Below are 21,144 nucleotides of genomic sequence, written 5' to 3' on the forward strand. Positions count from 1 at the left end.
TTTGGAGCTTCAAGGTGTTCTGGGAGGTCTCTGAGAAAACTTGTCCTGGTGCCTTGGACTGGTTCAACAGTGGGTTTTGTGTTGGTAAAGACAGTACCGGTGGGCATTGCAAAGGCTTTGGCGTTTCTGAACTGTTCCTGGAAGGCGGTGGGTATCGCTCAGGGAGTTTCGGAGGGCTTTCTTCTGGAAATCATGGTTCTGATGGGTGTCACACTGGGGCTTGTAGTACTGATGGGCATGGTTCTGTAGGTTCTGGTTCTGATGGGTCCAGTCTTGTGGGGACTGATTCTGGAATTCGGTCTTGCCGGGCTGTCCCGGTCATCATGAATTATCAGTCAGACTGTTTTGTTGGAAATTTCAGTTTTGAAAAGCGTCTGGAATCCGCTTTTAAAGGCGGGGGTACTGTAATGATCGCTGCTGCAGCAGCTATTGCTGGAAGTAGTGCTGCAGCTCAGGCAGTTCTGATGTCTTTCCATGCAAGCTGCATAACTTTGTCTGTCTTTCCCTGCTGTCAGCTTGTGACTGATTATCATTCACCTGTGTGGGAATCTGCATGTCTGCTCCCATTGGATGACCTCAGTATAAAGATCTGCTTCCTGCAGGGTTTCCTTGGGTTTTCATAGCTTCAGCTTAAGCCCGTCTTGCTGTCGCTTTAGCCCCCGATCGTGTTTCTTGTTATAAAGATACTTTGCTGGTTTTTGCATCATATATTGGTTCATTGCCAATATATATGCATACCAGCACGTTTATTATTTTCCTTGTATTTGTGTTACGTTAATACATCAGTGTCGCTGATGTATACGTACACAAACTGTTTATATCCTGTGTGCAGTTTGTCAGCTTTCCAGCACGTTTTGGTAGGTTGCGCGTACCGTGACCACCCGTGCTGAGGTAGTTACCCTGCTCCTGGTTACTGTTTGTGGATTGCGTTCATCTCTGCGAAGAGATAACGAATCCTTCTGAATCCTGTTCTGTTACTGTTTGTGGATTGCGTTCATCTCTGCGAAGAGATAACGAATCCTTCTGAATCCTGTTCCGTTACTGTTTGTGGATTGCGTTCATCTCTGCGAAGAGATAACGAATCCTTCTGAATCCTGTTCCGTTACCGTTTGTGGATTGCGTTCATCTCTGCGAAGAGATAGCGAATCCTTCTGAGTCCTGTTCCCTGTGTTACTCCATTCCTAGTCAGCGTTCCTGCTTATGTCATATATCGGTTCATTGCCGATATATACATATGTTAGTCAGACGTTACAAATAGTTTCATTGATAGCTGTAATTGTAATACGCTAGGAAAACATACTTATTGTATATTTATCTGTGTTACGTTCATCTATCTTAATCCTGCTATTTTCTGACTATCCTGTCCTGTCTTTGTGAGGCACGCCATCGCCGCATCGCATTGGCTGCCTCATTCCAGTCTGTCTGGTTTTGGACGCTTGCTGTCGCTAAGTAGCCGCTAGCTAGCAAGCGTTCATTCTGTCTACCTGTCCTGATCTCCTCAGTTCTGGTTTGTGCGCTCAGCGCTACTTTGCGCTGAGACATAACGAAAGCATTGTTTGTGGCTGTCAGATCTGCACCGGCTCTGTGCGCCACAATCTCCTATTGGAGTCAGTCCTCCCCTCCACTATACTAGGGATAGCCTGTTTCCTGGTGCTAGTGTGTGTACCTCCTCCACGCCAGCTCATGCGTTGCATACTGACTGTGGAGAATACACCACCAAGCGTAACATACAAGAAGGGGATGGGGAACAGTTTGTTATCGATTACCACTATTCAAAGTATCTATAGAAAAAAAAAAGTTTGCTTTCCTAAAACAGAAAGAATTTGCGATAATTCAGGTTGGAGTGAGCTCGAGATGTTTCCCAGGCACCACTGCTGAATATATGCAAATTAACCATTGTACCCTTAGAAGCTAAACACACCTCCAGAACCGCTGGAATGCAATGATGTGTCAGCTTGTTAATATGTACAGAGCCAAAATAATCCAACATGCATACAGACTGTTTCGGATTGTTTGATCCTCATCAGTGCATGGCATGGATTAATTTGGCTCTATGGAGTAGGGCTTGTAAATCCGAGAGGCACAGACTAACCAGCAAGCTCATGGTGACCCAGAACTCATTGGGGTGTGTAAGGGACTACAATGGTCCTAAAAGTATCTATAGAAGTGATTATTATGAGCACAGGACCAATAGAGAGCTAATACTGTAGTTGAGGGAGGCCCCAAGGGCCCCGATGCGGTCGCAACCTCTGCAACCCCTATTGCTACGCCCCTGACTCTGTTACCCAGAACATCTAATTCAATCTCCTTCACTCTTTTTACAAAGCTTTCCATATGCTGTCCCCATCTCTTATTTCCAGATACCACACCAAACATTCCTTTGACTCAGCAAATGATATTGCCCTGTCCTTCACCTTGGTTACCTCCTCATGCTCCCATATCCAAAACCTAAAATAATCTTAATAATAAACTGCTATCAAGCTTTAAAACTTTCAAGTGCACCCTTAAAATCCACTCTCCAGACAAGTTTATAATCTAACTCAGACATTGATCCACTTCAGTGTCTTCTGCACCCGCTGCCACATAAATAATTGCCCCTCCAGTTCCAGCAATTACAGTGTCTCTGGCCTGTCTCCTGGATACCATGGCTCTGCTGTGCTCACATAGCTCTTCAGTTGTCATTCAGAAGACATGATAGTTTTGCACTTGTAATATGGGTCACATCATGACTTTCAGTTGTCATACAGGACACATGGTAGCTCTGCCCTTGTCATATGGGGACATGATGGTTTTGCACTTGTCGTGAGGGACATAATGCCTCTTCACTTGTCATATTGGACACCTGGTAGCTCTGTATTTGTCATACGAGGGACATGGTGCTTTGCATTTTATCATATGGGACACATGGTAACTCTGCACTGATCGTGTGGGGTACATGGTGGTTTTGCACTTGTCGTGTGAGTGACTTGATGGCTTTGCACTTGTCATATAGGACACATGGTAGCTATGCACTTGTCATGTGGAGAACTTGATGGCTTTGCACTTATCATGTGGGACACATGGCAGCTCTGCACTTTTCATGTGGGAGACATGATGGCTTTGCACTTGTCATATAGTAGCTATGGTAGCTCTGCACTTTTCATGTGGGGGACATGATGGCTTTGCACTTGTCATATGGGACACATGGTAGCTCTGCATTTGTCATGTGGGGGACATGATGGCTTTGCACTTGTCATGTGGGGGACATGATGGCTTTGCACTTGTCATGTGGGGGACATGATGGCTTTGCACTTGTCATGTGGGGGACATGATGGCTTTGCACTTGTCATGTGGGGGACATGATGGCTTTGCACTTGTCATGTGGGGGACATGATGGCTTTGCACTTGTCATGTGGGGGACATGATGGCTTTGCACTTGTCATGTGGGGAACATGATGGCTTTGCACTTGTCATGTGGGGGACATGATGGCGTTGCACTTGTCATGTGGGGGACATGATGGCGTTGCACTTGTCATGTGGGGGACATGATGGCGTTGCACTTGTCATGTGGGGGACATGATGGCGTTGCACTTGTCATGTGGGGGACATGATGGCGTTGCACTTGTCATGTGGGGGACATGATGACTTTGCACTTGTCATGTGGGGGGCATGATGACTTTGCACTTGTCATGTGAGTGACTTGATGGCTTTGCACTTGTCATGTGGGGGACATGATGGCGTTGCACTTGTCATGTGGGGGACATGATGACTTTGCACTTGTCATGTGAGTGACTTGATGACTTTGCACTTGTCATATGGGACACATGGTAGCTATGCACTTGTCATGTGAGTGACTTTATGGCTTTGCACTTGTCATATAGTAGCTATGGTAGCAATGCACTTGTCATGTTGGGGACATGATGGCTTTGCACTTGTCATGTGGGACGCATGGTAGCTCTGCACTTGTCATCTGAGGGAGATGATGGATTTGCACTTGTCAAATGGGACACATGATAACTCTGCACTTGTCATATTGAACATATGATGATTTTGCACTCATCGTTTCGGGGAACATGATAGCTATGCACTTGTCATAATAGGAACATGATGGTTTTGCACCTGTCAAATGGGGGACATGATAGGTCTGCATTTTTGGTATAGGGGTCATGATGGCAATCTGCTTATCAGTTGTCTCTACCTCTTAGCAAAATGTGCCTGTCATCAGAGTGAGTTTGTCGTTGCATGTATTGATCTGTATACCAATGTGGGAGCATTAAAAGGGATGCACAATGAATGGGTAATATGGAAGGGACTGCAGATATGGTTTGTAGTAATGGTTTGTAGATCTTAAAAAAGGAAAAAAAAATGAGTTAATATTCACTGTCAAGATTCTATGGCCTTGATTCACTAAACCGTGATAACTCAAATATCACACCTTATCAAAGTTATCACGCCTTATCAAAGTAGCATAGTGAGCGCTACAAACTTATGCCTGCTAATTGGCAATGGCACTCGCCCTGCCCTGAGCCCCTGCGGGTTCGTAGCGCTCGCTATGCTACTCTAATAAGGTGTAATATCTTTGATAAGGTGTGATATTTGAGTTATCCCGGTTTAGTAAATCAAGCCCAATGTATGAAATGTACACAATACAAAAAAAAAAAAAAATACAAGAAATCCTAAGCACCTATATGTGTGTTTTTGTGTATGTTTTCCACACAGCACAATTCAACACAGTGAATGTTCCTTTGCCTTTTCACACATCAGAATTGTTTCTCAAACTGTGTTTCAGTAGTGCTGTTTGTTTCAGAAGTGACCTGTTCATATGGTAAATTACAGTTTAATCCCGTTATAGTAAAAATTCTGAAATAGTAAACTAAGTGTCCAGGTCCCGGCCAAGCGCCATTATAAGTATATGGGATTAACGTCTGGTATAGTAAACTGATATAATAGAACTTTTTTGTTATAATAATACTGTAATATACTTGTTTTTTGACCCCTTCGGTATTCTGTAGCCAGCCATAGTGGAAAGGGGACGGGGGCCGCATGCGTGATATGTCAGTCGGAGACCCATGAGCCGTGGTCGGTGGGCAAGCTTGCAGCCACTTGTAGCCTGCTCGTTATCTGCACACTATGCTGGGCCTGCCTGGATTAATTAGAAAGCACCAGCCAGTGAGACCTATGCTTCCTGTGTAAGCTGCTGCCTGAGGGAATTGCCTGTCATCTTTGACTTGCTTGTGCATGGCTACAAAGCTACTGTATCATCGAGGCTGGACAGAAATGTGGGCAGAGCCGCACACTGTCCGTACTGTACCTGCATTAACTAGTGAGATCTATGCTTGCTATGCAAGCTGGTGCATCATTATTGCATGCAAATCCCTGTATAATGAGCACCGTGTATTCTGACAATGTTTGCTTGCTGAAGCATTGAAAAAAAAACCAACTCACAAATATTGATTGAATTAGGATACAGCACTATAGTATACTTCATGTGCTTGAGTATGACTATTTCTGATATAGTAAACCACTTTTCCTGGCCCCATGGAGTTTACTATAGAGGGAATCTACTGTATATGAATAGTGCCATTAGCATGCTGGGCTGCAATCAGTAAAGCATATACTGTATGTTATTGCACTATTCTCTATAATGTGAACAACCCCTAACAGCAACTATTTTGTTTTTCATCCGGTTGCTTTTAAAGGGGAACTGAAGAGAGAGGTATATGGAGGCTGTCATGTTTATTTCCTTTTAATCAATACCAGTTGCCCGGCAGCCCTGCTGATCCTCTGCCTCTAATACTATTAGCCATAGCCCCTGAACAAGCATGCAGCAGATCAGGTGTTTCAGTGGTTCAGACTTATAAGTCTGATCTGACAAGACTAGCTGCATGCTTGTTTCTGGTTTTAATCAGATACTACTGCAGAGAAATAGACCAGCGGGGCTGCCGGGCAACTGGTATTGATTAAAAGGAAATAAACATGACAGCCTCCATATACCTCTCTCTTCAGTTCCCCTTTAATGTGCCTGTTGATATCTTCTGACTGACCTGCTCACGATTGTTGTTCTTTATCCTTGTAACCTTTTATCATTATTATTATACTCAAAGTGAAAATGTGTCACAAATATTTGCCTGTTGGTCAGTCTTGTATGTTTGAGTAAATCCTCTGCTTTCTGTCCCTGGCTGCAGGGCAATGTATGTGTGTGACACCTCTCAGGTTAATTATTCTCTAAAGTATTTTCTCTCCTTACCTCACAGAGAACAGAGCAAACTCCCTACTCAGCAGAAACAGATTGGCAGAATCCTTTCCCCTCCTCTGACTTTCTCTTCTTACCACTGGGCTGGCTCCTCCTGAGGTCGTGTTTTCTGCACCAAGAGTCTATTTATATGTGAGCTGTGCTGATACATACATTCATGCATCTATAGACTGAGTGCGGCGAGACCTACTTCTGCCATCTGCCATTTATTTCAATGAATTACTGGATTTAAATCACAAGAAACTCCACGTGGACAAGATGGGGCAGCAGGGACAGGGATATGGCTACTACAGGACAATCATCTTCAGCGCTATGTTTGCGGGATATACTCTTTACTATTTTAATCGCAAGACATTCTCTTTTGTCATGCCATCTGTGATGCAAGAAATCAAGCTGGACAAGGATGATTTGGGTGAGTGTTTCTCCTTAAAGCAAACCTGACCTCAGAACTCCTCTCTGGTCTAAAAGATACACAACATCATAATAACCTTTAGAGAAAAATATTTCTTTGTTACAGCTGATACAAATCCTGAAATAAATCTGCACTGTTTCTACTTCCTGCTTTCATGGATGCAGACATATTGTTAAAATCCTGTGCTTTTAAATGAGCTTATCTGACATGGCAGTCAAGTGACACAGGGAGAGATAAAATTACAACTTGTGATTAGTCACAGATGAGGGGGAATTAGGCTAAACCAGTGATGGCTAACCTTGGCACTCCAGCTGTGAAAAAAACTACAAATCCCATCATGCCCCTGCCTCCCCGAGTTATGCTTAGAGCTGTCAGAGTATTGCAATGCCTCATGGGATTTTTAGTTCCACCACAGCTGGAGTGCCAAGGTTAACCATCACTGGGCTAAACTCTCTAAATACATACAGGGTGCATTTCTCTGCTTCCTTCTGTCCTGTACAAGAGTTCACTTCCACTTTAATAAGAGGTTTTTAAATGGCGTTTATGCACTGTTCTTTTCTTGCACAATGCACTCTGCAATTTCTCTTTTCCTCATGTGTATCTACCGTATATGTTTTTAGAGTTGTTGAATGTTTGCTCTACAAAGTTTGCACTGCCAATCTGCATGCTGTGTCGCTCAGGCAGTGTAGGTTATCAGACCTGTGACCTTTGGCTTCAGTATGACCCTGCTATGCTACATACTTTGTAAAGTAAAAGGTATTTTAAAATGCAAGTTGTTAATAGCGTTGGCAATAAAAATAAATGTAATTTCATAAATGACCTGCAATCCTGCACAAAAAAATCCTTTTAGGGCCTGTTCACACTGCTTGTGGTGCACATGGCTCGGCACTGCTGCTGGTTACCACTGTGTGTGTACACGAGATTGGGGCCGTCCTATGCCACCACTTCAGTATGCATCTAGATGCATGTTTACATGGGAACGCAACACACAGCCTTGAATGGCGCTGTGTTTGTTAAAGTGACACTAAAACGAAACAAAAACGTATGATATAAGGAATTGTATGTGTAGATAATTAATAGAACATGAGTAGCAAAGAAAAGTCTCATAGTTTTATTTTCAGATATATAGCTGTTTTTCTATAACATTGCATCATTCTCTAATATTTGCAGTTTACAAATTACACGCTGTATTTTAACTGATGAAACAAAGCAAAGCAAATGACTCTTTGAACTTCCTGGCAGAAAAACCCTAAGGGAATCCCCCTGGCAGTGACAGTGTGAAGCATCAGTCTGCCCCATGACAGTGTCAAAGGGCCCTTACCCTAGTGTTGTTTTCCACTTTATTTCCTATTTACATAGGAAACCCATGTCCATGTCCCTTAGTTCCTGTTATAGGTGAATACCCCCACCCCACCCCTGTGGCCATACGTCAGTCTCTGCACTGGAGTAGAGACTGGCCTATAGTCAAGTGGATGGGCTTGGGTTATAGACATATACCCAACAGTGTCATGCTCCCATGCAGTCATACACGTGTACCAAAATGGGCCGGTGGCTGGTATGGTTGTGTTGGATGTGGTTTCATCCCCTGCCCTCCAGGTTTTGCGCCAGTGCAGAGACTCATGTATGGTTATGTGAATGGAAGCAGAGCGTTGGTCTCAAATATGGTTGTTCTTGTCCTAAGAAGTACCAAGTGCACGAGGATCTCCATACTAGTCCTCTTGAATAGCCCATCTACCTGTTTAAAAATATAATCCATAGATTTATCTGCTCCTGATCTATTTCCTGTTCAGGCAAAACTAGCAGGCAAGTTGCTGCAGTCCTTGGGAATCCGACTGCCCAAGCCTCTGTTCTGTTGAAGGATAGATAACCTGGCAGTCTGGTCCATACCCTATCCTAGGAGGCAAAACAGGACAGTGATTTTTTTAAATGGTCTGGCTCTGGGAGATGGTGGGTGGAAAGCGTGGGCCAACTTTTAAAGGGGGATGAATGGCTTTAAAATATAAATGCATTGCAGCTTTACATACCCCACTGAAATGTCTACATTTAACAAGGTTCCTCTTTGCTAAAAGACTCAGTAAAAATCACAATGGCTTAAACCCTGGACCTTCCCCCTTGTGGCAGCACACCAGTCTCTGCAAAAGCCAGTGGATGGTGTCCAAAAAGGCCTTATCTACACTTTCAAAACCCTAAAAGCACAGCAGGATTTGGAGACTTACAGGGAGGTAAGGAAGGAATCATTTTTTTGTGTTGTCCTCGTGAAGGGCTTAACCAGCTGAGCGGTCTGGACGAGCTCAGCTCGTCCAGTACCGCCGGAGCCTGCCGCTCAGGCCCTGCTGGGCCGATTTGGCTCAAATAAAAAGCAGCACACGCAGCCGGCACTTTGCCAGCCGCGTGTGCTGCCTGATCGCCGCTGCAGTGCAGTGCTGCATGCAGCGGCGAAAGAGGGTCCCCCCAGCCGCCTGAGCCCAGCGTAGCCGGAACAAAAAGTTCCGGCCAGCGCTAAGGGCTGGATCGGAGGCGGCTGACGTCCATGACGTCACTCCGCTCGTCGCCATGGCGACGAGGTAAGCGAAACAAGGAAGGCTGCTCATTGCGGCCTTCCTTGTTTATTCTGGGCGCCGGAGGCGATCGGAAGATCGCCTCCGGAGCGCCCTCTAGTGGGCTTTCATGCAGCCAACTTTCAGTTAGCTGCATGAAATAGTTTTTTTTTTATTAAAAAAAAACCCTCCCGCAGCCTCCCTGGCGATCTTAATAGAACGCCAGGGTGGTTAATAATGCTTCACAATCATTTCATTTTTCATATTTACGGTATGTTCTGCTTTGAGTACAGGAACATAGGTGTTCTTCATTTTAAAATCCATATTCATATATAAAGGAAACAATGGGGGACCCCTAAAGTCCACGGGAGAGCTCACTTCAATCACACTGATCACTTAAACTGATGAAAACACAAGTGAGCAGCTCCTCTCACATTAATTACCAGCCAGAAGGGCAATTCTGGAGATAGACAAAAAGAGAAGTGCTACTTGGGCAGTAGGCAGTTAACTCTACTGAGTTTTCTTCTTTGAGATAACGTTTCATCTTCAATTTAGAATAACTTTTCACAACTGTGCAGTGGGAAAAGTACCAAAAAGTAGGTAAAAAATTACTATCAAAAATGATTTTTAGTATTGTCTTGCTTGCTGGTGGTTTAAAAAACATTTTGACAAGTTAAAAAATATCACCTAGGAGAAAACGCAAGAGTTAAAGTTAATTGCATATGGGCTCTTATGTTTAAGTGTATGGGGGATACTTATCTCCCTGGCAGTATGATTATTTCTGGTTTTTATGGTCTAAAAACGGTGCGTTTTTTTCATTCTCCAGTGAGATCTGCAGCAGCCCTGCACTTACTCACCTCCCAGGGATCCAGCGCTGCAGTTCTCCATCTCTTCTCCTGTAAAGCTACAGCGAGATTGCCGTCTGTTGTCATGGCGACAAACCGTGATCTTACCCGAGGGATCCAGGACAGGAAGGAGAATGGTTGTCAGCATCTGAATCCCGGGGGGAGTCGAGTTGAAACGCCCCCTGCACTTCAGGCTCTGCATAGACCTTCCGGGTACCCCGAGTTAGGCACATGATTGCCACTCCTGGCTTCTTTTTTCCACCCCAAGCCTAATTTTGGGTTACCACCAGGCTGGGCTGTGGAGTCTGTAAAAAAATCATCCGACTTTATGAAATCACAGACTCCAACTCAGACTCCAGGTACCCAAAATGGATCTGACTCCTCAGTCTAATACTTACCAGGGCTGTGGATTTGGTACTCCTCAGTTTATGAAACCTCCAACTCCAGGTACCCAAAATTGCTCTGACTCTGACTCCTCGACTCCGACTCCCACCTTGACTCCACAGCCCTGCCACCTGGGAGGTTAAAGTAAGCAGCGGTGGGCTTCTGAGTAGGAGGCCATTCGAATTCGGAATTAAAATGAGGCTTAATTGCCTCAGGTGTGAGCACGGGAGACAGGGGGTTACTTACCCAGACGTCTGTCAGCTTCTATGCGTCTCAATCCACCTAGCACAAGACCTATAGGACGCATTGCACGACTCACTACCGCACTTCCTCCTTCCTGCATAGATCACGTATGGGTAAGTAAGCCCCCGTCTCCTGTGCTCTTCTAGGTAAGTAAGCCCCTGTCTCCCGTGCTCTTCTGGGTAAGTAAGACCCTGTATCCCGTGCTCTTCTGGGTAAGTAAGCCCCCGTCTCCCGTGCTCTTCTGGGTAAGTAAGACCCTGTATCCCGTGCTCTTCTGGGTAAGTAAGCCCCTGTCTCCCGTGCTCACACCTGAGGCAATTAAGCCTAATTTTAATTCCGAATTCGAATAGCTTCCTACTCGGCAGCCCATTGCTGAAAGTAAGCAGCTCACCTTGAGTTGTTGCTGAGATTGCTGGAGAAAGCCCCAGGTGAGTAAAGCTCATTTTACTAAATTTAGCCTGATAACTCCTTTAAGGGGAAAGTAGAGAAGCAAAAAACGACAGCCCAGCATGCCCTGCAACTTCCTTTGTGCAGAAGATGTACTAAATAAGAGCCACGGAAACTGGGGAATGTTGTTTTATGGATAAGAAAACTTATGGCACCTATACATGGTACAATTTTTTTCATTTTTTTTTCAAATTAGATAATTTTGCTCGATTATTCTATTAGATTGAATGTAAAGATTTTTCCAACATGTCAGATCAGATTTTTAATGAAAAAACTGGATAATCGTTTGTTTTTCTTTATCAAAAAAGAAGATTCTTTTTGACTTTCATTCGATTTGATTATTTGGTCAAATAAATGGGAAAATCGAACATTTTTTATTGTACTGTGTATGGGCCCAATTAGAGTGATTTTTAACTTTTGGATTGCCTGGTTAGCATTCTTATTACTTGTTTACCAGATAAAAATAAATAATTGATTTTTGATTTTATGCCTGACAGTTACACTTTTTAAGGGTGTTAAGAGTCCCATACATTCATATAGAAGACACCATCAAGCAAAAGATTTTTTTTCTGTATCGCTTCAATCTGCTAGTTGCCACCTTGCATATTATTTTTATATCCAGTTCAATCTGTAAGCATTACATTGCTGCTTTTACACCTCACTCGCTTAATAAATTGTTAGAAATGAGTTAGACATGGTCGGTATCTTCTGCGCCTGTGACAGTGCGCAACCGCGCTTGTGCTCACATGGCCCAGAGAGTTCTGCTCAACCATGGAAACGCGACCACAAGTGGCACGGCCGTGCGTTCGTGTAGTCGCAGAAGATGCCGACCCAGGGAGGTCACCCCGGGACACTGGAGCTGCGGCAAGGGACAGATCGACTGCCAGGAGCTAGAGGAAGCCCCAGGTAAGTAGATCTTTACTCATTTGGGGGCTGGACGTGAGCCCATTGCTAGCGGGATTATTCTCTCCTGTCTGGCTGGTGTGTGTCCTTCTGGGTCCTGTGCTTTAATGTCATGGCGGTCTCCTCCTCCATGTGCCCTCTTCTCTTCTGCGTCACGTGACAAGCCAAAGTTTAAACACTAGAGGGCTGGCAGCATACACGCCAGCCCTCTAGTGTTTGAACTTTAGCTTGTCACATGACCAGGAAGAGAATATGACACACAGAGGAAGAGACCTGTTGCATGAAGTTAAAGCACCGGACCTGGGAGGACATGCACCAGCTGGACAGGTGAGAGTACTGCTGTTAGCCGGGGGCTGCAGAGATGGGAAGAGGCCTGGGGGCGGCAAGGCAATACATTTAAAATCTGTGTTCAGTGTGTGGGCAGCCAATAGATACCGCTGTGATCTCAATCTGATGGTCGAACTTGTGGCCATCTGCTAGTGTATGGCCACCTTTAGACTGCATAGCTGCAACACATTTGTATAGTTTTGTTGTCTGATCCTGATGTATGTGAGTTGAAGGGAAAATTGTGGTTAATATTTTACCATAGTATGCCCTGCTCTACACCGTTCACCCCATCTATGCCATGCAGAAAGAAGGGCTTTTTCCCTATATTCAGAGAGAAAAGTGCCCTGTTCAGTGACTAATAAGCTTGTAGAAGAAGATGGTCCATGTGGCCAAAAGATAGATTACTCTCAGTTCGTTATCTGATCAGAGAGGTATCTATCTGATCAAATCCCTCCACCTTCTGTACATACTGTACACAGAATTTCAATAGATTTTAGCATTAAATTGATGGAAAATCTGTGCGCACTGCCTGCTGGTTCTCCCCATCTATTACCCCCCCTCCCCCCCAGACCATGTAGGCAGCGCAGTGAAGCTTTCACTCACCTGTCTGCCGACGCATGTCTTCGCTGCACCTTTTGCTACTCCTCCCTGCCTCTTCTCTCCCACGGTGCCTGTGTCCGTGACTATATGCTGGAGGCCAAATACTAAAGCCACCGTGGCACATACCTGACTTGACCACTAGAGGCTTCTAATGTTTTAGCCTCTAGTGTTTGTCACATGACATAGGTTACCCCGAGAGAGAAGAGGCAGGAAGGAGCACATGGCTGTGGAGAGAAGACATAGGAGAAAGCAGCGGAGAGGTGAGAGTAAGCTCCATTGCTGCAGTCATCCTGAAATCGAACACCGCTAGTGGCGCGCCCCCAATCAAGCGATATCTGTTGGTTTCAAGCAATTTCATCTGGAAATCGTTAGGTAATGAATCATTTGGGCAGCACGGTGGCGTAGTGGTTAGCTCTCTCGCCTTGCAGCGCTGGGTCCCTGGTTCGAATCCCAGCCAGGGCACTATCTGCAAAGAGTTTGTATGTTCTCTCCGTGTCTGCGTGGGTTTCCTCCGGGCACTCCGGTTTCCTCCCACACTCCAAAAACATACAGATAAGTTAATTGGCATCCCCTAAAATTGGCCCTAGACTACAGTACTTACACTACATAATATAGACATATGGCAATGGTAGGGATTAGATTGTGAGCTCCTTTGAGGGACAGTTAGTGACAAGACAATATATATATACACTGTACAGCGCTGCGTAATATGTCGGCGCTATATAAATACTAAATAATAATAATAATAATTTGCAGTATAGATTTCTAGCAGATTCGATGAAATGATTGGGTCGGCCAGATATCAATGGAAACTATCGACCAGTGTATGGCCAACTTTAAACTTTTACCCTTTGAAGCCCATTATAAGAATGTTTGTTTTTATGAACGCTCTGTATATTATTCAATGAAAAGGGTTGAATGAAGTTACATTTTAACTGTACAGTCCTTTAGGCATGACTCACAAAGCCTCAGCACTCACTAATCCATCAGACTGTACTAGCTGCCAATAACGTTTGCCAGGCAGTAAGCATTCCCTTCCATTCCTGGAGGGTGAAGCGCTGGTGAACTTAATAACCTCAGGTTATAGTTGCACCATACAAATGAACAGGGACTTGTGATTGCTCATACATGTTTCTCTGTAAATTACATTAGTAAATATTGATCATGTTGACACCAGTGAATGTAGAAAATTGTTGCCCCAACATGTGCCACCTCTCCTCGTGCCAGGTGTACCCCTCAGTATATCTTAGGAACAAAAATCATTCCCAGTGCTTGTATCTCCTTCACTGGGCCTCAGTCCACGTAATGCGGACTTGAGCTCAGAATTTACTCTCTGTGCTAAAAGATAAGCAACAGCATAATGACCTTTAAATACAAGCATTTCTTTGTTACAGCTGATATAAATCCTGCAATAAATCTGCAGTGTGTCTACTTCCTGCTTTCATGGAAGCAGACAGTCAACCCAGATCTTACTAAATGTACTTTGATGTATTTATGTTAAGAGTATACAACTTTTTTTAAATTGAATTATTATTATTATTGATTTACAAAGCGCCAACCTATTACGTGATGCTGTACAAAGTAAGAAACGAACACAGGTACAAAATAATACAGACAATGGTGTACAACAATATACAAAGTACATAATTGGTGACAAAATAGAAAAACAATACAGAATACAAGATACAGAATTGGTAATGACAGTGATAAAAGTAACATGATGTATATAATTTATAATGATTTCCAAGACACAAAAGGGGAGAGAGTGCCCTTGTGACCTTACAATCTAAAGCAGGTATGGCCAAACTTGGCCCTCCAGCTGTTAAGGAACTACAAGTCCCACAATGCATTTGCCTTTTTGAGTCATGACTGTGGCTGTAAGACTCCTGCAATGCATTGTGGGACTTGTAGTTCCTTAACAGCTGGAGGGCCAAGTTTGCCCATGCCTGATCTAAAGGAATGAGGGGACAACAGGTGGGATAGTATACAACAAACATATAGAGGCAGTGTGTTTAGGATACCTAGTAGGAGTACAATTTGGTCTTAGGACAAAGGGGAAGCGGCCTAAGGTAGCGCATATGCTTGTCAAAACAAGTGAGTTTTTAGTAACCATTGAAAGGTAACAAAGGTTGTCGAGTGACGGATGTGTTTTGGGAGGGCATTTCACAGGAGGGGTGAAGAGCATGCAAAATCTTGCAACTGTGAATTTGAGGAGGTAATTCTAGAGGAGGACAACAGAAAATCATGTGCAGACCTGAGATTGCAATTGGGTTGGTATCTGGAAATTAGTGAAGAGATGAACAAGGGAGAGCGATTGTGAAGAGCTTTGTAGGTTAGGGTTAGGAGTTTGAACTTGATCCTCTGGTAAATTGGCAGCCGGTGAAGAGCTTGACAGAGAGGGGCAGCAGAGGAAGATCAAGAAGAAAGATGAATGAGACGAGCAGCTGAGTTCAGTACCGACTGGAGCAAGGCCAGTCTGTTAGAAGGTAGTCTACAAAGTAGTATGTTACAATAGTCCAGATGAGATATTATAACAGCATGTATAAACATTTTAATTGTGTCTTGAGTGAGAAAAGTTTGAATGCGAGATATGTTTTTGAGTTGGAGATGGCAGGAGCTGGTTAGGGAGTGAACATGAGGAATAAAAGAGTGAGATGAGTTGAATGTTGGTAACAGTAAATTCGGGCGCCTGAGGCAAGTGGACAAATCGGGCGCCGCCATTCACTCCCATAATAAATATCGTTTAATGGGCGCCCGACAGGAAAAAGGGGCGCCGGAGAAAAATAACGTTTTATAAGCGGCGCCCGGAGACTTTTACTGTTTTATAACTGCTTCTCATGATTACACATTATTTTATGATTTATAATTTTTAAACATTATTTTTAAACGAAAAACAGTACAATCTTTTTTTAAAACATTATTTTTAAACGAAAACAATATTTTTTTCACACGTTATTAATGCTTATCACAGGGGGGTCTTAGGTTTAGGCACCACCAGGGGGGTCTTAGGTTTAGGCACCACCAGGGGGGTCTTAGGTTTAGGCACCAACAGGGGGGTCTTAGGTTTAGGCACCACCAGGGGGGTCTTAGGTTTAGGCATCAACAGGGGGGTCTTAGGTTTAGGCACCACCAGGGGAGTCTTAGGTTTAGGCACCATCAGGGGAGTCTTAGGTTTAGGCACCACCAGGGGGGTCTTAGGTTTAGGCACCAACACGGGGGTCTAGGGGTTAGGGGTAGGTACAGGGAGGGTTACTAACTATTTTTTTAAGCGTTATTATACGTTTCACTTTTTAAACGGAAGATTAACGTTTTCACAATTGCCAATTTCATGCACATTATTTAATGATTTATAACTTTATAAAACATTATTTTTAAACGAAATATAGTACATTATATTTTTAAACGTTATCCATGTTTATCATTTAAAACCCCGCGCCCTTTTTTCCCAGCGCCCCTTTTTAACGTACGCTTGAATGTTACCCCCAAGCACCGTGCTTTGGGAACTGAAGTTATGGGAGTGTTCTTAACATTTATTGTGTGAGTGGTGGACAGAGACGGTGGAAAAATGATTAGTTCTGTTTTACTCATATTACGTTTTAAGAAGCGAGAGGACATGAAGGAAGATATAGCAGACAAGCATTCAGGAACACATGTGAGGAGGGAGTTAAGGTCTGGGGCCGAGAGGTACAGTTGTGTATTGTCTGTATATAGGTGGTATTGAAACCCAAATGAGTTGATTAAATCACAAAGACTGTGCATGTAGATAAAAAAAAAGGAGGGGGCCAAGGACAGAGATCCTTGAGGACCCCCACAAAGGATGAGGAGAAGAGATCTGATCTGAGTTAGAGCTATTTTGCCTCGATAAAGGGACCCAATGTGATCACGAACCGTTGCCTTCGCGGTTTTATATCGAACAATAAAGTCTCTTAGGATGTGCCGGTTGATTCATTGACTAGTTTGTGCTGGGTGGCCTCATCCCCAATATATAACTGAGCACTCCTGGTCATCCATTTTGATTCTACTGAAGTGTGTGCGAGACATCCCATTCACGTACCTATTATTGTGCAATGCAACGGATATAGTGTGAACTCAACCTTAAAATATTTGAATGTGTAGGCCTGATCTGTTTGCAAAGAGTTGTTGAATATGTAATTCTATATTTGTGTACCCACAGGTCTGATCACCAGCAGCCAGTCCGCTGCCTATGCCATCAGCAAGTTTATCAGTGGAGTCCTGTCTGACCAGATCAGCGCCCGTTGGCTTTTCTCTTCTGGCCTCTGCTTAGTTGGCTTGGTAAATGTTGTCTTCTCCTGGAGCTCCAGCGTCTCAGTCTTTGCAATTCTTTGGTTTTTTAATGGCCTGGCGCAGGGATTTGGCTGGCCACCGTGTGGCAAAGTACTCCGCAAGGTAAGTTTTCAATAAACTGATACAGCAGAAGCTGTTAACTAACTCATTGTAAAGTGTCAATTTATGTAGATTGTTGTGCTGAAGTATGATATATGGGCAAATTTTAAAGCTGCAGTTCAAGCATATTTTTCATATCCTTTTTAAATACCGTATTTGATTATTTTAAATTAATGATAAATAAAATTGTTAGTTTTAAAATAAGTTGATGTGTTAATCAATAAAACAATGGTTGTGTGCCAATTCTTATGCTGGGCATACACTGTTGGTTTCTGCCGCTCGATTCTCCACTCAATCGTTTTTGCCGCTAGATTCTGCAATCGATTCTCTTATCTTCCGCTCGTTTTTCTTATCTTTTTCCATTGACGTCTATCAGGAATCGAGCGGAAAAGCGATCGAACGGGAGATCGGACATGTCGAAAATTATCTATCTATATCTAATTATCTATCGAACCATCTATCTGCCTCAAAAACGAACCGTGTATTCCCAGCATTAGAGCCCCTTCTCTTCTTCCTTGAACTCCAATTGGCTCTTCTCTCCTGGTGAGTCTGAGACCCTCACCCCCCCAACCCCTGTAGAACTTTTAGAAGTCAAATAGTCACATGAAACCCCATACACCACAAAGCATTGTTTGGAGCTTCTCCAGAACTATCCAGGAAACCAGCAGGAATCAAATAAAGAGGTGATAATAAAATCTATTTACAGTATGTGAACAAACTTAAATAACAGAAATATGCCGTAACAAATTAACTTTTGTAGATCTACTAAGCCCCGCAGATCCTGAGATTAAAAAATAACTTTAGAAAGTTGGAACAAAAACACAGATGCAAGAAAATCCCAGAAGAAACCTGACTAAAAATGAGGGAAAGTGTTAATTGTAGACAGTCTTGTCTTTAATGCCTGGCTGGGCTGGTTTAAGCGACATGGAGGCCCCAGGGAAAAAGTAACTTGGGGGGTCCCCTTCCACCCTATCCCAGCAAAGTCAGTTTCCGGGGCTCCCAAGCCGGCTGATGCCCCCCCCAGCCTGCAGCATCTAACTCCACTCAACGAAAGATGACGTTCAGCATCCACCCCCGATGACAGCAGGGCGGCTCTTCCCTCCTCGCAGGCATGTGCGTACTGACGTGACATCACATGGCTGTGTTACATCAGGGAGAGCACGGCTGTAGCCAGCTGTAACAGCACAAAGAAGAAAGGCTACCATGGCCGGCCAAATTGAATTTGAAATTGAGAGGCATAAATGGGGGACACTCACTTGGGGCGCCCCTACAGACTTTTGGGCCCTGGGGCAGTTGCCCCCTTTGCCCGTATTGTAGCAATGGCCCTCATGCCTGGTAATTACAATGCAATTTCCTGTCAGAACGTCGGGTCGAATTGATTATTTCCGATCAATTTTGTATAGAAAGGATGGGAAAACCGATTGGAAATCAGATCGGACCTGTCAGAAATTATTGATATCACCCAACAATCTGATGGGAAATTGCATGGTGGTGGAAATGCGAAAAACTGCCAGACACAGGAGGAGGCCAGGAGTCGCACCGACCTGACAGGTAAGCCTATAATACATAAGCCTATAATGCACGAGATCACATTGGGCTAAGCCCTATCCCTATCAACAATGCATTGTTAAATGGTTAAGAATGGAGTTTATTCCCATTGAAAAAAATGCATTTATATCAGCAGAATTGTGGTTCATGTAAACTACTTTGCTCATTTCATCCTGTGATAGAACTTTAGCTCAGCTAAGACTTGAATATATTGTTAATAGGTTGTGGTTGCATTCTCTGTGTTTTTCAGTGGTTTGAGCCCTCCCAGTTTGGCACATGGTGGGCAGTGCTGTCTTGCAGCATGAATCTTGCTGGCAGCCTTGGTCCCATTATTGCAACACTAGTGGCAGCCAGTTACAGCTGGCGTAGCACTCTCTCTATGTCTGGCCTGATCTGTGTTGGAGCCTCAGTGTTGTGCCTTATACTTATCAAGAATGAGCCGGCAGATGTGGGGCTGAAGAATATTGAGCCTGGGCCCAAGAAAGGGAAGAAAGGTGAGCAGACGGCAGTAAACATAGTGGTGTACAAGTCTTTATGCAGTTTCATTTTTTGAAAAATTATATTTCCATGTCAGTTTGCAGCCAGCTAACAATTTCCAAAACTGCCAGGTAGGTCAAATTGTACTTCCTTGCAACTATGGCAACAGTACATCGTTTGAAATACAACTTTGCAATAATAAAGGCATTGATTGGTAACATCCTTATAAGATGCAGTGCCCCAAGCATTTGTGCAGAGTGTCTCCCCTTAGTAAATAATTAAAAGACAACTATTGCAACAAATGGTAAACACACACACACACACACACACACACGTATTTCTTTATTTACAAAAGCACTCACTGAACGACAGTTGCTCTGTCCAACTGCCAATATAATGTGCCAGCGTGTAGGTAGGCTAAATGCAGGGCCGGCCCGTCACTTTTTGCCGCCTGAGGCAAATTTGGCAGAGCTGAAACCTCCACTGTATACCTCTTTGACCCCCCTGTCCCTTCTGTTGCCCTGCCTTTGTACCTTCTCCTGTCCCCATTTGTGCCTCCCTCTGTCCCCCTGTTCCTCCATCTGTCCCCATCCCCTCCTGAGGTCCCCCAGTCCAGTGTGTAAATGCAGAAGCTATGCTCTCACCTCTCCACCAGACTCCAGTGCTGTGCTTCAGCTTGTACACTAACTGCTAAGCCCAGTATCTGGCATCTCCTACCGTATGTAGTGTTATTATATGCGACATGAGGAGAGCCAGCACTAGGGGGAGCAGGAGACAGAAAGGATAGTCGCACAAGCACAGCGCTGGGGTGGAGGTGAGAGCACAGTTTCTGCTGCACTATGATCTACATATATACACTGGACTTGGGGACCGCAGGATGGGGCCAGGGACAGAGGGAGGCACAAATGGGGACAGGAGTTGCAGTGAGACAGAAGGAGCTACAAAGAGGAACGGAAGAAGGCACAGAGGGGAAAGATGGCCTGGGGGGTGGGGGGCTGAGGGGGCACAGAGGTACACAGTGGAGGTTGCCTGCAACTTGCACTATACAGACCTTGAGATGTCTACTTTCCAGGGACTGGCCATGCTCCTGCTCTTCAGGACACCGAACTTCTGCTGCTACACACACAAGCCGCAGAAGCAGGTGAACAAACACCTGTGGGAGGCGGGGATTCATTCAGAGGTGGGGCAGGACTTAATCAAGGGCATGGCACCCCCCTTCCAGGACCAGTGGCAATCCAGGCAATGGCCTGAAATGCCTTTGGGTAAAAAGAATCCTGAGAGAGGCTGACACAACACTAAGAATAATCTCAAAGAAGAATATTGTGATGCTCTGAGCAGCTGCTAAGGTCACTCAAGGTAAAGGCCAAAACTGGCAATTATTACTTGTTTTTTACATAGTACATGTACATGTACATAGATCCATTTAATAGCAGCACATTTTAACACTTCTCCCTGCCAGTTCCTGTTAGGTCTGTGAAATGGTGTTTTATATACACATAGAGACATAAAGTAAGCAAGATTCATTGGTGCTTATTAATCCTTGCATTCCTTATTCCTTGAAAATTGTACAGCTGAATGTACCTGACCCCGAATGTCTTTTTTTTAAATAAATATTTATATCTGCTTAGTACAGACACTTTGTCTATGGGAAATTCCTTCTATACTTGTAAGATGTACGACTTGTGGTGCAGGTGCTGTGAACCTATGTAATATAATCGAAAGATCGTCCAATCTTTGTGCCTGACTTGATTAGGAAATGGGAATTTAACATGAGCTTGTCATTTC

The 21,144-nt window shown here is 44.1% G+C and overlaps 1 protein-coding gene across 4 annotated transcripts in view; it reads left to right on the forward strand.

Annotated features, from left to right (window-relative positions):
* Window positions 1-21,144, forward strand: part of SLC37A4 (solute carrier family 37 member 4) — a 93,825-nt gene that overhangs the window by 32,125 nt on the left and 40,556 nt on the right. For all 4 annotated transcript variants that reach the window (XM_068240864.1, XM_068240862.1, XM_068240865.1 and 1 more), the window contains exons 2-4: window positions 6,234-6,644; window positions 17,105-17,337; window positions 19,133-19,376. In XM_068240864.1, coding sequence (XP_068096965.1) covers window positions 6,491-6,644; window positions 17,105-17,337; window positions 19,133-19,376 — 631 coding nt within the window. In that variant the 5' untranslated portion in view covers window positions 6,234-6,490. The remainder of the gene's footprint in view (window positions 1-6,233; window positions 6,645-17,104; window positions 17,338-19,132; window positions 19,377-21,144) is intronic.

The sequence above is a fragment of the Hyperolius riggenbachi genome, chromosome 6, assembly GCF_040937935.1.
Source record: "Hyperolius riggenbachi isolate aHypRig1 chromosome 6, aHypRig1.pri, whole genome shotgun sequence".
NCBI lineage: Eukaryota > Metazoa > Chordata > Amphibia > Anura > Hyperoliidae > Hyperolius > Hyperolius riggenbachi.